Source organism: Caretta caretta, chromosome 18 (genome assembly GCF_965140235.1).
Source record: "Caretta caretta isolate rCarCar2 chromosome 18, rCarCar1.hap1, whole genome shotgun sequence".
NCBI lineage: Eukaryota > Metazoa > Chordata > Testudines > Cheloniidae > Caretta > Caretta caretta.
The window spans coordinates 15,126,856-15,141,221 of NC_134223.1; the positions used below are offsets into that span (position 1 = coordinate 15,126,856).

General features: G+C 54.3%; 1 protein-coding gene across 7 annotated transcripts in view; it reads left to right on the forward strand.

The window, feature by feature from the left end:
- The window catches only part of AGRN (agrin), a 223,274-nt gene that overhangs the window by 80,790 nt on the left and 128,118 nt on the right, over positions 1 to 14,366 (forward strand). For 5 of the 7 annotated variants that reach the window (XM_048824778.2, XM_048824782.2, XM_048824779.2 and 2 more), the window contains exon 3: positions 7,868 to 7,888. The exons of the other annotated variants lie outside the window; for them this stretch is intronic. In XM_048824778.2, the coding sequence (XP_048680735.1) occupies positions 7,868 to 7,888 (21 nt within the window). The remainder of the gene's footprint in view (positions 1 to 7,867; positions 7,889 to 14,366) is intronic. 7 annotated transcript variants of the gene reach the window in all.

Consider the following 14,366-nt stretch of genomic DNA (forward strand, 5'->3'; position numbering starts at 1 on the left):
GCCGAGACTTGCCAGCTCCCTGTGGGTAGGGGGCTTGGCAAAATTCGATTTTGACTTTTTCATAATGTTGAAATTTATTTTTAAGCATTTTTTGATTTTTGATTTTAAATTTTCCCTGCTCTGGGAAGATCGGACAATGGAGGTTTCAGACCATAATTATTTACGGACAGCAGAGCTTGAGATTAAAAAAATTTAAAGCTTTATAGCTGTTAAAACACACATTATCAACGTCATACGTCCAAATATACCAAGTAAACATCCTTAAATCAAACCCTCTGCTCTCAAACATTTTTCTGGCTTGGCCCACCTGTACATTTCTATTACCGATGGAAATATTTTTTGTGTGTTTATGTGTGTGTGTGTGTGTGTGTATATATATATATATATATACGGTGAAACCGATGTTTGCCAACATTTACTGATTAAAAATCTAATCCTTCTGAGCCTAGAGACTTAGGTTTGGTAATTGGAGCTGGTAGGATAAAGCGTGGGAAGGAGAAGACATTAAAATCCATTAATTAAATGATTTGTGGGATCAATTATTTGAGCAGTTCTAATGGTAACAGGCTGGCTAGTGTCTGGTTACTGCTACCTCTCTTCTGCGGGGAATCAGAGTTGCTCTGTGCGTAGACACTCTGCCGCTAGTGACGATCCTCCTCTCGTTCAAGTGGTGGGGGGCCTATGGTGGTTTTTCAGCAGGACTCTTTGGGTTCGAACCCTGCTGTTGCTGGGATATTCCAAGTGCCTTGGTGTTCAGCACAGCGATAAGTGTGAAATCCTACGTGGCCACCAACTTGACGTGAGCTCCATTTTTACACACGAGGGGAGTTGTCGTAGGCTGTGGCTTACCCAAGGGTCTGGATTTGATACAGATGCTAGCCCAGGTGAGCTGCCATTGCCCTAGGGAAGGTCAACCCTGTGCATTCATCTGACCATGTCCCCTGAGGCGTAGCACCTACCTTGGCTCGCTGTCCTGCAATGAGACCCTCACAAAAACCACATGCTTCTCCTCTCTCCATAGTGTGGAACTGCTCAAAGTCAATACATCTGACCTTGAAACAGAAGCACTTCTCTCTCATTTAAAATATATATTGAAACAAAACTCACTTTTCCCCTCCCTCCCCCCTTGATGATGGCAGCTGCTCTATTGAGCCACAGTGTGATAAAAGGAAAATCAAAGCAAAGTTAAATCTGTCAGAGTTGAAAGCTAGCGCAGGCTCTTGGGCTATTTGCCTCAATTGCACTTTTGTTCTAAAAATGAAGCGTGAGAGAGAAATCCCACAAAACCCTGTGTCATTTCCCTGACCGTTGTGAAGGAGGCGGAGGGCAGGGCTGTGTCGAGACCAACGGGCGATGCCGTGACCCCCCCAGGCCGCAGCGTGTGGGAGTTCGGCAATGCAGTCCCGATGGGTTTCCGGCAGGCGCGTGGGCAGACTGCTACCTCTCAAGATGTGAAGTGAGGGTGGCCGCCCCTGAAGAGCAGAGCAGCCTGAGCTGTCTTCAGCTTGGAAGCCATAATGAGGCAGAGAAGCCTTCTGGTAAATGTGGGGGTCAGCGGGTTCTATCCTGTAGCGGCTACTCTGTCCCAGATGGAGCCGCTTGCAAATACAGGGTCGCCAGGCTGCCTGTTCTTTTCATCCACCCGTGAACTATTTGCATAAGCTCGGGCTCCCATCAGCAAGTTCTTCCCTGCCTGCAAGCCATTGATATTTTATATTGCAGTAGTAGCCGGAGAAAGGATGGTCCAAGAGTTAAGGCCTAGAACTTGGGAGGCCAGGGTTCAATTCCCCGCTCCGCACAGGAGGTCTGTTGACCTTGGGCAAGTCACTTAGCTGCTCTGTGCCTCAGTTTCCCCACATGAGACAATCCCTGTTAAAGATTCTGTGATGCTGAGTTACTGTGGTGAGAGGTGCCATAGAAACTCCTAAGAGAAAGCAGGATCAGGGGCTCCGCAGTGCCAGGTGGTGCTGCGTAGACACACAGCAGCACCTGCCCCAAAGAGCTGGCCCTAGTTAGGCATAAACGCCACCACCTACTGTAGCACTGTGTCTGTCTCTTGTGCTCTCCTTGCTCCAGTGCAGGGTTGTTCTGTGCTCTCCCTCAGGCCTGCTGTCTTGCGATTAAGATGCTCGCTTGCACAAAGGCAGCGCATGAAGCCGCGGTAGTAGCCCGTGTCCTTCCAGCTCCCCGTGTGGATACTTGCCCCTGAAATGCAGCCACCCCTTTGGTGGAACACCTCTCCAGGGAATAAGAAAGGGCACCCCTTTCTCAAGAACCAGGGCCGGATTAAAAGCCTCGCCCCGGTGCGTGTTCTAACATCCGAGGGTTTAACTTGGATAGAGGCGGGAGAGTGGGATTTTATACGGGACCACGGGTCAATCCTTCCCCCAGCTCTGCGGTTCTAGACATTAAACTTCCCTTCCTGGAGAGGGCTGCAGCTCTGTAGGCTGTGGAAGTTCATCATGTATCTCTTTGTTGTGGCTTCTCTCTCCCCTCCAGACGCTCCGAAGGGAGCTATTGTTACGGGCCCAATGAGCACTGGGTTTTGATATCTGCATATGAAAGCGCCAGTTGCCATGGTGCTGGGCAGGCAGCGATGTGTATTGCCAGGCACAAAGCCCCAGCGGGACCCTAGGGTCCGTTTCTCCCGCTGCCAGCTACCTGAGGCTGCCTGCAGCGGTTTCCCAGGGAAAAGGTGGCTTTCTGGAAGTGCCTTGTGTTAAACTCTCCTGTATCTTTGCCCCCAAGGAGAATGATGAGGCTGCATCATGCTGGCCCAAGAGATGGGGCTTTCATCTTGGGGAATGCGTGGCACCCAGCTTCCAAACCCCTGTGAGTTATCTGAACACCCAGGAAATAGCCTTTTAGAATCACAGCTGGGGCGTGACAGCAGCCCTCCAGGGTGTTCTAGCCACGGACACAACCAAACACAAAGCTCAGGTGTTTTCGTGGAGGGCTGGAAAATTGTTCTATTCCCTGCTCTCCCACTGGCTTTGTGTGGCCTAGGGTAAGTCGCTCAATATCTCCACTGGGTAACCTTGGGGTAAGTCACTTGACCTCCCTGTGCCATCTGTGAAATGGGGCTAATGATACCTTGCAAAGTGCCCTGACCTCTACTCATGGAAAGTACTCGATCAGAGCTAGGGACGATGACCGTGATGATGGATGTTCTTTGCTCAGTGTGTTGGGGAACAGAACTAACTCGGGATCCCAGAGCACTTCGGGATCAGCGGAGGAGAAACGCCGTCTGTGCCAAGGAGTCTTGACATGTAACCAGCTGATACAGCATTGCTGTTGCCTGGCAACCAGCTTGCCTGCTGGTGTAGTATGGGAGCCTGGCTGACTGGGACTGGGTTACACGGACGTGGCAAAGGTTTGGGGTGCTGGAGAGTCCCCCCCCCCCCGCCAATGCAACAAACCAGTTTATTTCCTGATGGTGTTGCACCTATTGGTGAATTTCCGTGTTCTCTCCTCTCTGCAACTTTTCAGCCTGGGCCCCAAAGTACTTCAGTTACTTTGCACTCACAGTGCTGGCCATCGGCCTCTGAACCCCTGAAAAAATGACTGCCTGACCCTCACAACTCTCCCGTCTCACCTCGCAAACTCCCAGCTCTTACTTCACTCCCATGGTTCCTTCCCAGGAACTTATTTTCCTCCTACTTTAAGGCACACACGGCTCCTGGGGCGGGGGTCATGTAGACCATTCGTCCCACTGTGGTACAGTCTTGCACAACTCTGAGTATTCAGTGGGGGGTCACATCTAGGTTCTTGGGTTAAAATGCTTAAGTGTGTTTTCTCAGTGGTTTGCCTGGGATGTGAGGAAGAAGAAGCCAATAGGGTGCAGCTCTTCCTCCCCCCGAGCATGTAGTAAGAATTTCTGTGTCGGAGCCTCATTTTGTCAGCCTGTGATTTCTTTACAGTGGCATTTTTAATTTTTTTTGGGGGGGGGGCAGCGGGAAGGGGGCTGGGCGGTGCCCAGTCTGTGCCAGTTCCAGGAGTGCCAACTCCCGGTGGCCAATAATCAGGAGGCAGCCCCTCCACTTCCCAAAATCATGTGATTTGCTTTATATGAGGTTTTTGTTTGTTATAAAGAAAGTTGGGGTTTTCTTTGCCTCCTGGTTTGCTTTGAGCCTCGTATGGGGCATTCAGGGCACGTTTTCAGGCTCTTCCCACTGAGTGTGAAACTTTATTTTTAAATGCAAGGTGAGATCCTCATTTCATCTCAGGACTCCAGGCACTTGGGACTTCAAGAAAGACTCAAAGCATGGTGAGAACTGGCAATGCTCCTGTTGTGTTGGTAGCCAGAGGCCTTCCAGCTCCAGGATTGTCAGTCTGACACTTTTCACCAGCTTATTCACCAGTAGTGGAGACGGCTACATTTGGACTAGAAGTGTCATTCTCTCTTTTTTCTTCTGAAGGGGATCTGGTGTCTTTTAAAATGGGTTCCTAAGGATCCCCTGTTCTGGACCTACCTGGGCATTGTAGAGTTCGTGGCTCCATGCGGCTGATTGCTTAAGGCCGCTCCAAATCCTGTTGATAGATGCTCCTCTGATCTTTGTTCTGACCTTCGGTGCAGTCAGGGGGTAGATCTGGACTTTCTTCCTCAGACACCTGCCAGGGAACTTCCCCTCCCCATTATTGAAGTGTGTATCTCTAGGATTCTACGAGGTTGCCCATCACAGCAGTATCGTAACGCCTAGGCCCTAATTCCAGTCCATAACTCCCAACACCCCACTCCACCTCCCCAGGCACCTGGTGCTTGGCAAAAGGGGCCAGCTCTGTTATCTCCCTGCCCAGGCAGGTGCCCCTCTCCTGACACTCATTGCTCCTGCAGCCAGTTGTTCTGGGGGAATGGGGAGGATCATAGAAATGTAGGGCTGAAAGAGACCTTGAGAAGTCCAGTCCCCTGTGCTGAGGCAGACCAAGTAAAGCTGGACTTTCCCTGATGGTCGCTCTGCCTGCTTTCTGACACAGTCAAGGTCGCTTGGAGATCTGGCATTCCACTCTCCCCACGGCTGTCTCCAGGGCCTCCCTTCATCGAAGTGGGACGCGTGCTTAGAGCCCACCTCTTCCCCTTGGGTCATCCTGCAGGGTGCCCAGACCACACAAGGTCCTCCCAGTGCCACCTGAGGTACAGTTTGTGCCCATTCTCCCATCTCGCAGCAATGCCAGCTCCAAGGTTGGGGCACAGTTTACTGACCCAGGGGGATGTTTTTTGGTGCTATCTGTTTTTGGGGTGGGGAGGTGTGAAAATGGGGGCATAAGAAGTTGCATGGTTGAATCTGGAGATGGCATGGCACAGGAGGGAAAGCTGGGATGCTCACTAATCTGACACAGATTTTTCGCACACCGGCCTGGGCCAAAGGGCCTTAGTATTTTATCCCCAAATAATCTTGCCACTTTGGGGATATTTTCAACTTTTGTTGCCTCCCTCTTCCCGGAAGCTGCCAAGGCAGTGGGTTGCCAACAGCAAGTCACTTCCTTGGTGTGGGGCCGGCACCAGCCCTCAAAGCTCACTTGGTTTTTCCCCCAGAGTCTTGGCCGGCCGGATTGTCACGTATGGCTTGTGTTCTGCCCCCCATTGTGAGCACCCAGGAGGCTGCAGTCCTCTCCGCCTGAGACTGCCGACCCGCCTCCTGGCTAATTCCCTCCCCCACTTCCCCTTCTTTTTAGCCTAGCTCTTCCCTTGGTTCATTTCCCCCACCTCCCGCCGCCCCATCCGTGGTCCAGCATGGTCCATCTTCGCAGCACACTCCCTCCCCAGCCCCACTGAGGAGCTTGGCCCTCCCAGCTGGACTCTGAAATCCATTTGCCCGCAGCTCTCCTTCCAGTCAGACACTGGAAGGCCTGCAGCCTTTCAAAGTCTGGCCTGGGAAAAGTCTGTAAGGAGGATCACACCTTCTGCACTTTATTCTGCTCTTAACCCTTTGGTGGCTGGCGCGCAGCCTCCGGCAGAGGCGAAGCACCATGGGGGCGGGTCGCGGGGATGGGGATAAACAGTGTTACGCAGAGCAGGTGCCCAGTTCTGGATTCTGTTCTGTCCCTCACAGAGAATAGTCAGCCAAGCACCACTTGAAATGTCCTTCCGGCTGGTGCTGACGCTCGGAGCCCAGCTGGGTTTTCCAGACCCGAGTCAGAATTTGCAGCTCTGGCAATGAAACTTCCCTCTTGGGGGGCTGTGTTTTTGGTGGTGGGGAATAGTCCTAGCACGCTGCTCTCTGAGTGCTCCCATCGACTTCAGTGGGGCACAAGGCCCCGCCCCAACACAAGTAAGGGCATCCGAATCTGGCCCATAGCTTGTGAAGGGATCCCAGCCACACCTGGGAGTCGCTAATTGAGAGAATTTAATGAGCAAACCAGGGAACTCCCAGGGTGACTTCTGTAAATCACCTTTTGAACTTAGAAGCACACTGTAGGACCATGGGGCATACAAGGGGTTAAGGGACTTGGACTGTGTGATATTTTGCAGGATTATTTGCTTTTCTCCTTGGTTTGGAAGAGGGAGAGGCTGGGGCAGTGGGGAGATCACTTCCCTAAATCACCCATTTAGTGGTGTCCTTGGAGAGGCGAAATCTGATCTCTCTGGCTTTTGTGGGGCAGAGAGTGAGGGCCCAACTTTCAAAGGTGTGGAGCATCCAGGACCCCAGTCGAAGCTAGTGGCTGCTTGGCATCTTTGAAAGTCAGGCCCTGTGTATTGGCCTAGGCCTTAACAATTGCTGGAGTCGAGCATATAGTTAAGGGGCATGAAGTCTGCGTCAGAAGCTGGAGATGTGTATCTGCAGTAAGGAAGCTGAGTGAACATACCGGGGGAAAGACAGGTGCTGGAGTTCAAGGGATGCAGCCGGTAACTGGAGAGTGCTGTTCAGTGGAGATGCAATGATCTGCATTTCCCTGGTGCAGAGGAGTTGTGGACGTCTGAGTAGTTTGTGTTTTACCATTGTGTTTTCTTGCACATACAGTCTTGGGTGAGTCCTAGGTTATTTCCCCCCCTCCCCAACCCCCCAATGCTTTGTCTCATTTTGAATATTGGATGCAATGTTTTGTTTTGTCCTCCGCTTTCTGCATATTTCCCCTGAGGTTTGACCTTCCGTAGGGCAGTGCTGCATACCGGCCTTAGCCAAGCTCACAAGCTAGGTTCTGTACAGACACCTAATAAGAGATGCTCCCTGCCCTGAGCCCAGACCAAGGGCAGGAGGAGAAACAGAAGCATGGGGGGGTGGGATGCGATTTCCCCAAGGAATAGAATGAGGGTCTGCCGAGTCCCAGTTCAGTACCCTAAACACTGCCTAGCTTTGTATCTTCCATACACACAGGGGGCTTTTTTGGTGTGTCACTCTTCTGATCCCTTCTCTTTCTTCCTAATGTAAGTTCTAACTAGCAGTTCATGGTTCCAACCATGGAGGCTACCCTATATTGGGGTATCAGCTCCCCTCTTTCCTCCCTCCCTCCCTTTTCACTCCTTCCACGTGCTACTCAGTGTTATCTGGGCCTTACCTAGGAAAGGAGGATCCATCCCAACGAAACTCAAGCCATCATCCCAGCTATAATGGGGTGCCCCCCAGGGGAGCAGGGTGGGGGCTTGCACCCCTGGAATGGAAATACTGTAGGGGCTCCACTGTCACTTAAACTCTCGCAAGCCTGCAGGGAGGCGGAGGTGAGAGCAGGATCCAGATGGGTTGGAGTGGTTGCCACAGGGCCCAGGTTTGGGCTGGGAAAAGGAGAGGGAGCTGCAGTCCCTCAAAGGGGCAGATGGAAGCAGGGCTGCAGGAGAAGAGTGCTTTGTGGGGCTGGGAGAGCTTTGGTCCCACTGTCTGTATTGCTGTGCTAACTGTTTGTTCTCTCCTTTTTCCCCCCCTGCTTTCTAAAGAACATAGGAGGCTTCTCGCGGGTAAGTGATGGTGTATCATCCTCATGCCGTTCTTCCATCCACCATCAAACCAATCTCCGATAGTCTTCTCCTCCCCCAGCCCCCCATCCACTCCATTTAAGGTTCTGCATCCAACTTGGGATGTGCCTGAGCAATAGGGAGCCTTCCGGAGGTGGGTGCAAGTTTGCCCATTCCTAGGTGGTCTCCTGCTGGCTTTCGGGCGGGCATGCACCTCTGGGGGTCACGACTGCCATTAGATCACAGTTTGAAAGACCGTCTGCCCTTGGATGTTTCCTGGATCGCTCCCATGAGGGTCTGGCTCTTACCTTCTGCTCACTAACTAGCCCACTGGGTGGCCTTCCGGAGCCAGGCTTAAAGCCATTGTCCGTTTAATCTCCTTGCAATGGGCCAACGGCACTGCTCAGCCATCGGAATTGTGCAGACAAGGAGCTGTGATCTAAAGAGGTCTGTCACCTAGCCCTCGCCCCAGGTACGACTCCATCCTCACCTTCCCTGGCCTCCCGGGAGAGTAACAGGCCGAGCGGTCTGCCAGCCTACTCTGCATCCCATTCTTCCCTCTTGTGGTGGTGTTTGATTGTCTCCCAGGGGCTCAGAGGAACAGCCGTGTTAGTCTGTATTCGCAAAAAGAAAAGGAATACTTGTGGCACCTTAGAGACTAACCAATTTATTTGAGCATGAGCTTTCGTGAGCTACAGCTCACTTCATCAGATGTTTCAGTTTCTGGCCGTTCCCTCGCCCAGAAGGCTGGGTTGAAGGGAGCAGGGAGAATTGTGCTGTGTGCATGTGGATTCTTCTGGAGGATTTTCGGGTTACAAGGTCAAAAACAAACACACCAATCTTCAGCCAGACGTTTGATCAGTTCATGTAAACTGGGATGTGTTCCACACAAAGAATTCACCCGCCTGAAACGGGCAGAGCCTCCCGGCATTGGCTTAGTGCGTGCAGCACCCTGTATCCCAGCATTTCAGGCCACCTCCCCGGCTGGGACTTAGATAAGCTGAGAGGGGCAGGGAAGCCGCAGCGCTGGTAGTTTTAAACCTCAGCTGGTGTAACTCAGCATGGCCCTCAGCGGAGTCTAACGCTGGCTGAGGATCCGGCCCCTGCTGCCGTGTGTATTTGTAAGGTGGGCCGGCATCTGTGGCATAGCCCTGGCTTGTTAGGGAAGCCAGAACCTGAGCTCCTACAGTCGTGCTCTGTGCAGGGTGCTGCACGGCATGTATGTGTGTCTCTTGCTTTCGATTTCTCACCGTCAGACTCTGGAGCGAATTTCCTCAGTTGGATCAGTTGTGACGCTCCTGGGGTTAGATTTGCACAGTCGGAGCCAGCGTCTCTGGGAACTTGCGTGCTGACAGGCAGAGACTGAGGGGAGGCCGGCTGGGACTGCCAGGACGTTGGGTGCTCTGAAATCCCAGCCTGCACTCCCACCTCTTCAAGGGACAGTGCAGTGGTGGCAGGGGGGCAGCTCCTCCCCTTCCTGCAGCATTGGGGAGGGCAAGAGCTCCCTCTCCCCTGGCTCTCAGCCCCGTCTGCTCTTCCTGCTCCCCACGCACTGACTGACTGCACAGGGGAAGGTCGGGGCTCGGCACAAGCTCCCCTCTGAGGTGAGAGGTCTGCTGAAGGCCTCTCCCCAGCTGGCAGGAGCTGGGGATGGCAGAGATATTAACAAAACCCCCTTCCAGCATCCCTCCAGCCCCCAAATGACTGGTGGGCTGGAAAGCCGGGGTGAGGAGGTAGGCAAGCCAGGGGACTGGACGTCTGAAAGGGAATTAGCCCAAATGCCCAGGAGGTATTCCTAGAAACCCAGTTGGATCTTGGGACCGCAGCTCCTGCGTGGGAGGGGCCCGGCTGCCTGGGGTGGGGTGCAATTGACCCTGATAGTCAGACCAGATGGGCCGGGGCTGTTCTCTCTGTGCCCGTTCCCCTCCCAGGGAGCTGCTTCTCACTGGGCTTTTTTATGTTCTGAGAACAAACTGTGTCTGTTTCTGGTTTTTGTCTCAGATCCCCAGCCCGTCTCTCCCTGTAAGAAACTGTTCCAAGGGAAGGAGATGGAGTCAGTGCGTGAAGTGCAGCCAACCCAGAGTCTGGGTTTGCCCCATTCTCAGCCGTGGCCATGCAGGGAGGAGAGATCGAGATCGGATGTCCCTTGTACTGGCTCACAGGAGGAGACAGCCTGTGCTTACCAGCTGGCTGGGCCACTCTGAGGAAGGGCAGGGAAAGACGAGCCCATTTTTGATTTCCCTAGAGGCCTCATAGTGAGTAGGAGGCAGATTGCAGATGGCTAGGCAGAGGTAACCCTTTTACAGTGACCGACCAGTTACACTGCTAGAGCTCTCTTCCTTGGCTTGTGGGGGAGGGAATAGAGAGCTCATTTCTTTAATTCTGCTGGCTCTGTTGGATCGCATGGCTGGGAAATGCTTTCCTGCCCCGTGCGGGGCTGGCAGGGGCAATGGATGCCAAAGGGCTTGAATTAAAATGGGTGTAAGCTTTAAAATGGGTGGTAACGATTGGAGCAGTGTGTGAGCTGAGTTAGCCCTCGTCTACATGGGAAAGTGGTACTGATTTAACTTGCATTGGTTTTTAAACTGGTTTGTTTAAACTGGTGCAAACCCTGTGTGCGGATGTTCTGATTTTGGTTTGAGGGCTTATTTCCATTTCGTTACACTGCTTCCTCACCGATTTAAGCTAATGCCCAATAATAAGCCTCTCTTAAACCAGAGTCTCCATGTAGGAGTTTTCACTGGTTTTAGTGATATCCATTTAAAATCACCCCTGTCGTTTCAACCGGGCCAACTTTCCCCATGTTGACAAGGCCTTGGATTTTAGTGGCACCGTCTGCCCCCGCTGCAGCTGAGCAGGTGAAATGCCAGTGCAAGCAGAGAGGAAGAGGAGATGCCAAGGGCTGTGCTTCTGGCCGTGCATCTCGGCTGGAGGTGAGGGTGGAAGCGCCTTCCAAACATCCTCCCTCCCCACACTGTACTCAGAACCTGATGTGGTTTGGAAGCCTTTCAGTGCCCCCAATCCCAGGCCTTCCCCTGCCTGTCTGATTTCCAAATCACCTAGTCTCCCCAGGCTGTATCCTTAACAGCTCGGCTCTTCGCCCCCAGCTGTCACGTGGGCTGATGTTGGTGTTAAAGGGAGAAGCCCCATCATTGAAACAAACCCTACGTGTTCGCTTGGCTCAGCCATAGAGGGCAAGGCAAGGGTGCGCTGTGCAAACGGCCGCCGGCTGGATGGGTGCCCGCTCCCCTGTGATCCCTGGCGCTGGGAATCCCCGGATGCTGGGGGTGGGGGGGGATGTTGCCGGCTCCTTTGTTTAGCGGCTGCAGATATGGAGAGTATGTGAGGAAGGAATTTGGAACGTGGCTGTGTTTGTCTGTTCATTTCTCACCCCGGCGGGGGGGGGCCCTCCACAAACATTCACACGGATAGCTCACTCTGTATCCCCCGGCTGGTGCAGAGGACAAGGCAAGTGCAAAGTGTTGTCATCTACGCCACTGCCCCTCCTGAAAGCAGCATGTCAGGCCTGCACGGGTGTTTGCTGGAGCCGTCACATGGCCAAGGCCCCTGGTCTCTGTGGCCTGAGGATGGGTGTCCTTTCTAACTCTGCACCTCAAGGATTATTGGATACAGGGGGACAGACGTGGGGGAGACATGGGGTGTGTGTCTGTGTGTATTGCACACCCCCTGTATTGTTGTGTTCTCTTCAGCTTCCTTCTCCTTTGCATCGGTCTCCCACGGACTCCACCTCTCGGGCTGGCGCTCACCTGCCTGGCTCCAGCCCACGCTCGTCTTGTGCCATTGCACGTTCATTACTCACAGCTGGCCGCAGAAGCGCTGTCTGGCGAAGCTGAGCCCATAAGCCGCTGCTTGCATTGAAGAAAGGGACAGTCAATGAGCCAAAACCCTGGCTTGGGGCACCCGAGGAGAGCCCGCTCTGAATTGTCCCGCTGGCCTGCGCCTGTCGCCACGGGGACCTGGGCAGTCTGGCCTAGCGGGTAGGAGCTGGGAGACCGAAGTGACCTTAAAGCCACCCCTTCTCTGAAAGAGGCGGCTCCCTGGCAATGCACCTAGGAAAGGGACCGAACCAAGCCCAAGGGTGCCCCCTGCTGGCTGCCGCTTGTTATGGTCCTTCTCCTGTGCCGGCTCACCGAGCGTCGCTCTGCATGAATATTTCATTTTTTAAGTTGGAACATCTCCCCTGTTCTCGTGGGGGGTGCTGTGAGCGGTGGCACTAAGTGCTCCTGACAGCTCCCGGGCCGCGCTCGCTCTCTGAGCCCCCATCTGGCTGCTCGCTCCCGCCCCTCTCTGTGGCGTGCGATCCCATTGCACCTGGGGCATATTCTGATCTGTGCTCAAGACAATGGGGTTAATATTTTATTTACATGCGCAGCTGGCAGTGCAATCGCAGGGCCCCTCCCGCTTTCCACCCGCCAGCCTGGGCTTTGGGTGACGGGATGAGAAAAGGGGGCTGGATTCTGGTGCTTTCTTGCCCGTCCTTTTCTGGGTCTCCATGAATCATGCATGGGCCTCTTTACGTGACGCGCGTAGGTGATCTCTCCGCACAAAGCCTTCCTCTGCCAGAAAAAAGGCAGCTTGTCCGGTGCTCGCCTTCCCCAACTCGTCCTGTGCGTATTGTGCCTTTCGGAGCAGCTGATTCTGTTTGTACCACCCACCCCCTCCCGCTGCTTTTCCCGTACTCCTGTTGGGATCCTGGCCCTGTTCAGAGGTGGCATGGCCGAGGCCTTCAGGCCCTTGACTGCGTTCCCGGGAGGAGGGTCTAGGGAAAGGGAGGAACGCACTGATCCCTGTGCTCCTTGGGCCGAACTGCGTGTGTGTGTGGGGGGAATTGACACCCCCTCCTGGTGACCTGCAGTAGATTTATTCCTGGGCCCATCTCGCCTCATGGGTCACAAGTCTCCATTTCAAGCACTCGACCGGTGCTCCACTCTGCACTTTCTCCATCCCTGCTGAGTTTCTCGAACTCTGACCGTCTGTGGAGCTGCTTCCGTCTGGCTCCTGGCGTTTGTCCTTCATACCCCCAGCTAGGTGCAGCTCAGTCCTGGATTCCTGAAGTTATTTGACTTTGATAACGGAGGTGATGGTGGGGGGGAACGACAGGGAAAATAGAGAAATCCCTCTTCTGCACCTTGTGTGGCTGCCTCACCCCTCTCCTGCGCTGGGGCTGTAACCCCCAAACTGGAGGCCCGGCAAAGCCCCAGAGGAGGATGTGCCCAGCTGGTAATGCAGCCTGGCCGAGACAAGAGCAGCCAGCCCTGCCGGCAGAGAGGGCAGACGGGGTCCATAGGAACGGGAAGCCCTGCAGCCAGGGAGACCAAACAAACAGCAGATACGCCATGGGTGTGTCTGTAGCTGACCAGCTGCACCTTCAGCACACAGCCTGTTTATTTCCATCCTCCTCTCTAATGCTGTCCCAAAGCTCCCTCGCTTCCGTGGCACCGAGCAATGTTGCAGGGGCCGGGGGGGCGGGGGGGGGGCTCTCCAGGGAAACTGGCCCTGCCCTGGACATGTTAGAGAACCACTGGCTGAAAGCTGGGTGCGTGTGTTGAAGTTGTGAGCACCAGCACAAACCATATCCCCTGGAAGCTGGCTGGGTCCTCTCAAACATTCACACTGCTAGACGGGTAACATCCCTTACGGAGGAGGACGAGCCACTAGCTTTCCATTCTTCGCCCCTGCCCGCTCAGCTCGCCAGGGCTCTGTCTGGCTGCCTCGTTAGCCGCGGTCGGATGCGGCTAGGCGCTCTCCCCTTCTTCTTGTCGGCACGTCAGGGTTGCCCCCTTTGCCTGCCCTGCCCGCCAGCCCCAAAGCAGGTCAGCCGAGGAATGTCTGCCGGGGTGCTGGTGTCCCTGTGCCCCGCAGAGAGGCTGCGGCTGGTGAGGAGCGGGTTATTTCGGATTGAAAAAAATCTCCATGTCTCCTCCTTTCTCTTGCTCCCCCACCCCTCCCTCCGAGTGCCCTTAGCGGGGTAACTCCTGGCGGTGAGCACTCGCACCAGGCCTGCCCCGTGCCAGCTCGGCCGCTCCCGGGGTTTGTCTAGTTTATGGGAAGCCGTTAACGACAAGGCTCGAAACCCAGCAGCCAGGAGCGGCTCCGTTTGAAAGGCTGTGCCTGGCTCCTCTTGGCCGGGAGCCCGGGGCTGACATTCCTGCGTCTGCAGCCAGCGGCTGGTACAGCCTTAATCCTGTGCGTGTGAGAAGCCCAGCAGCGGTGCCAGGTGCTTAGCTGGGTGCTGCTCCCCTCCTTACCTCCATGTATACTCCTTAGCGTGGGGTGCTCAGCAAAGTGTCCCTTTGCCAGCTCCTGTGAAGGCCAGCCCCTCTCTCCTTCCCCTTCCCCAGAGCTCCCTGCTGGGGTGTGTTCTGCTGTTTGGGGCATAGGAAGAGCTGCTTCGGCAGGGATCCCTCTGGAAAGTCTTTGAGATCCTCTGGCGGAAGCTGCTGTGTGAACTGATGGATGA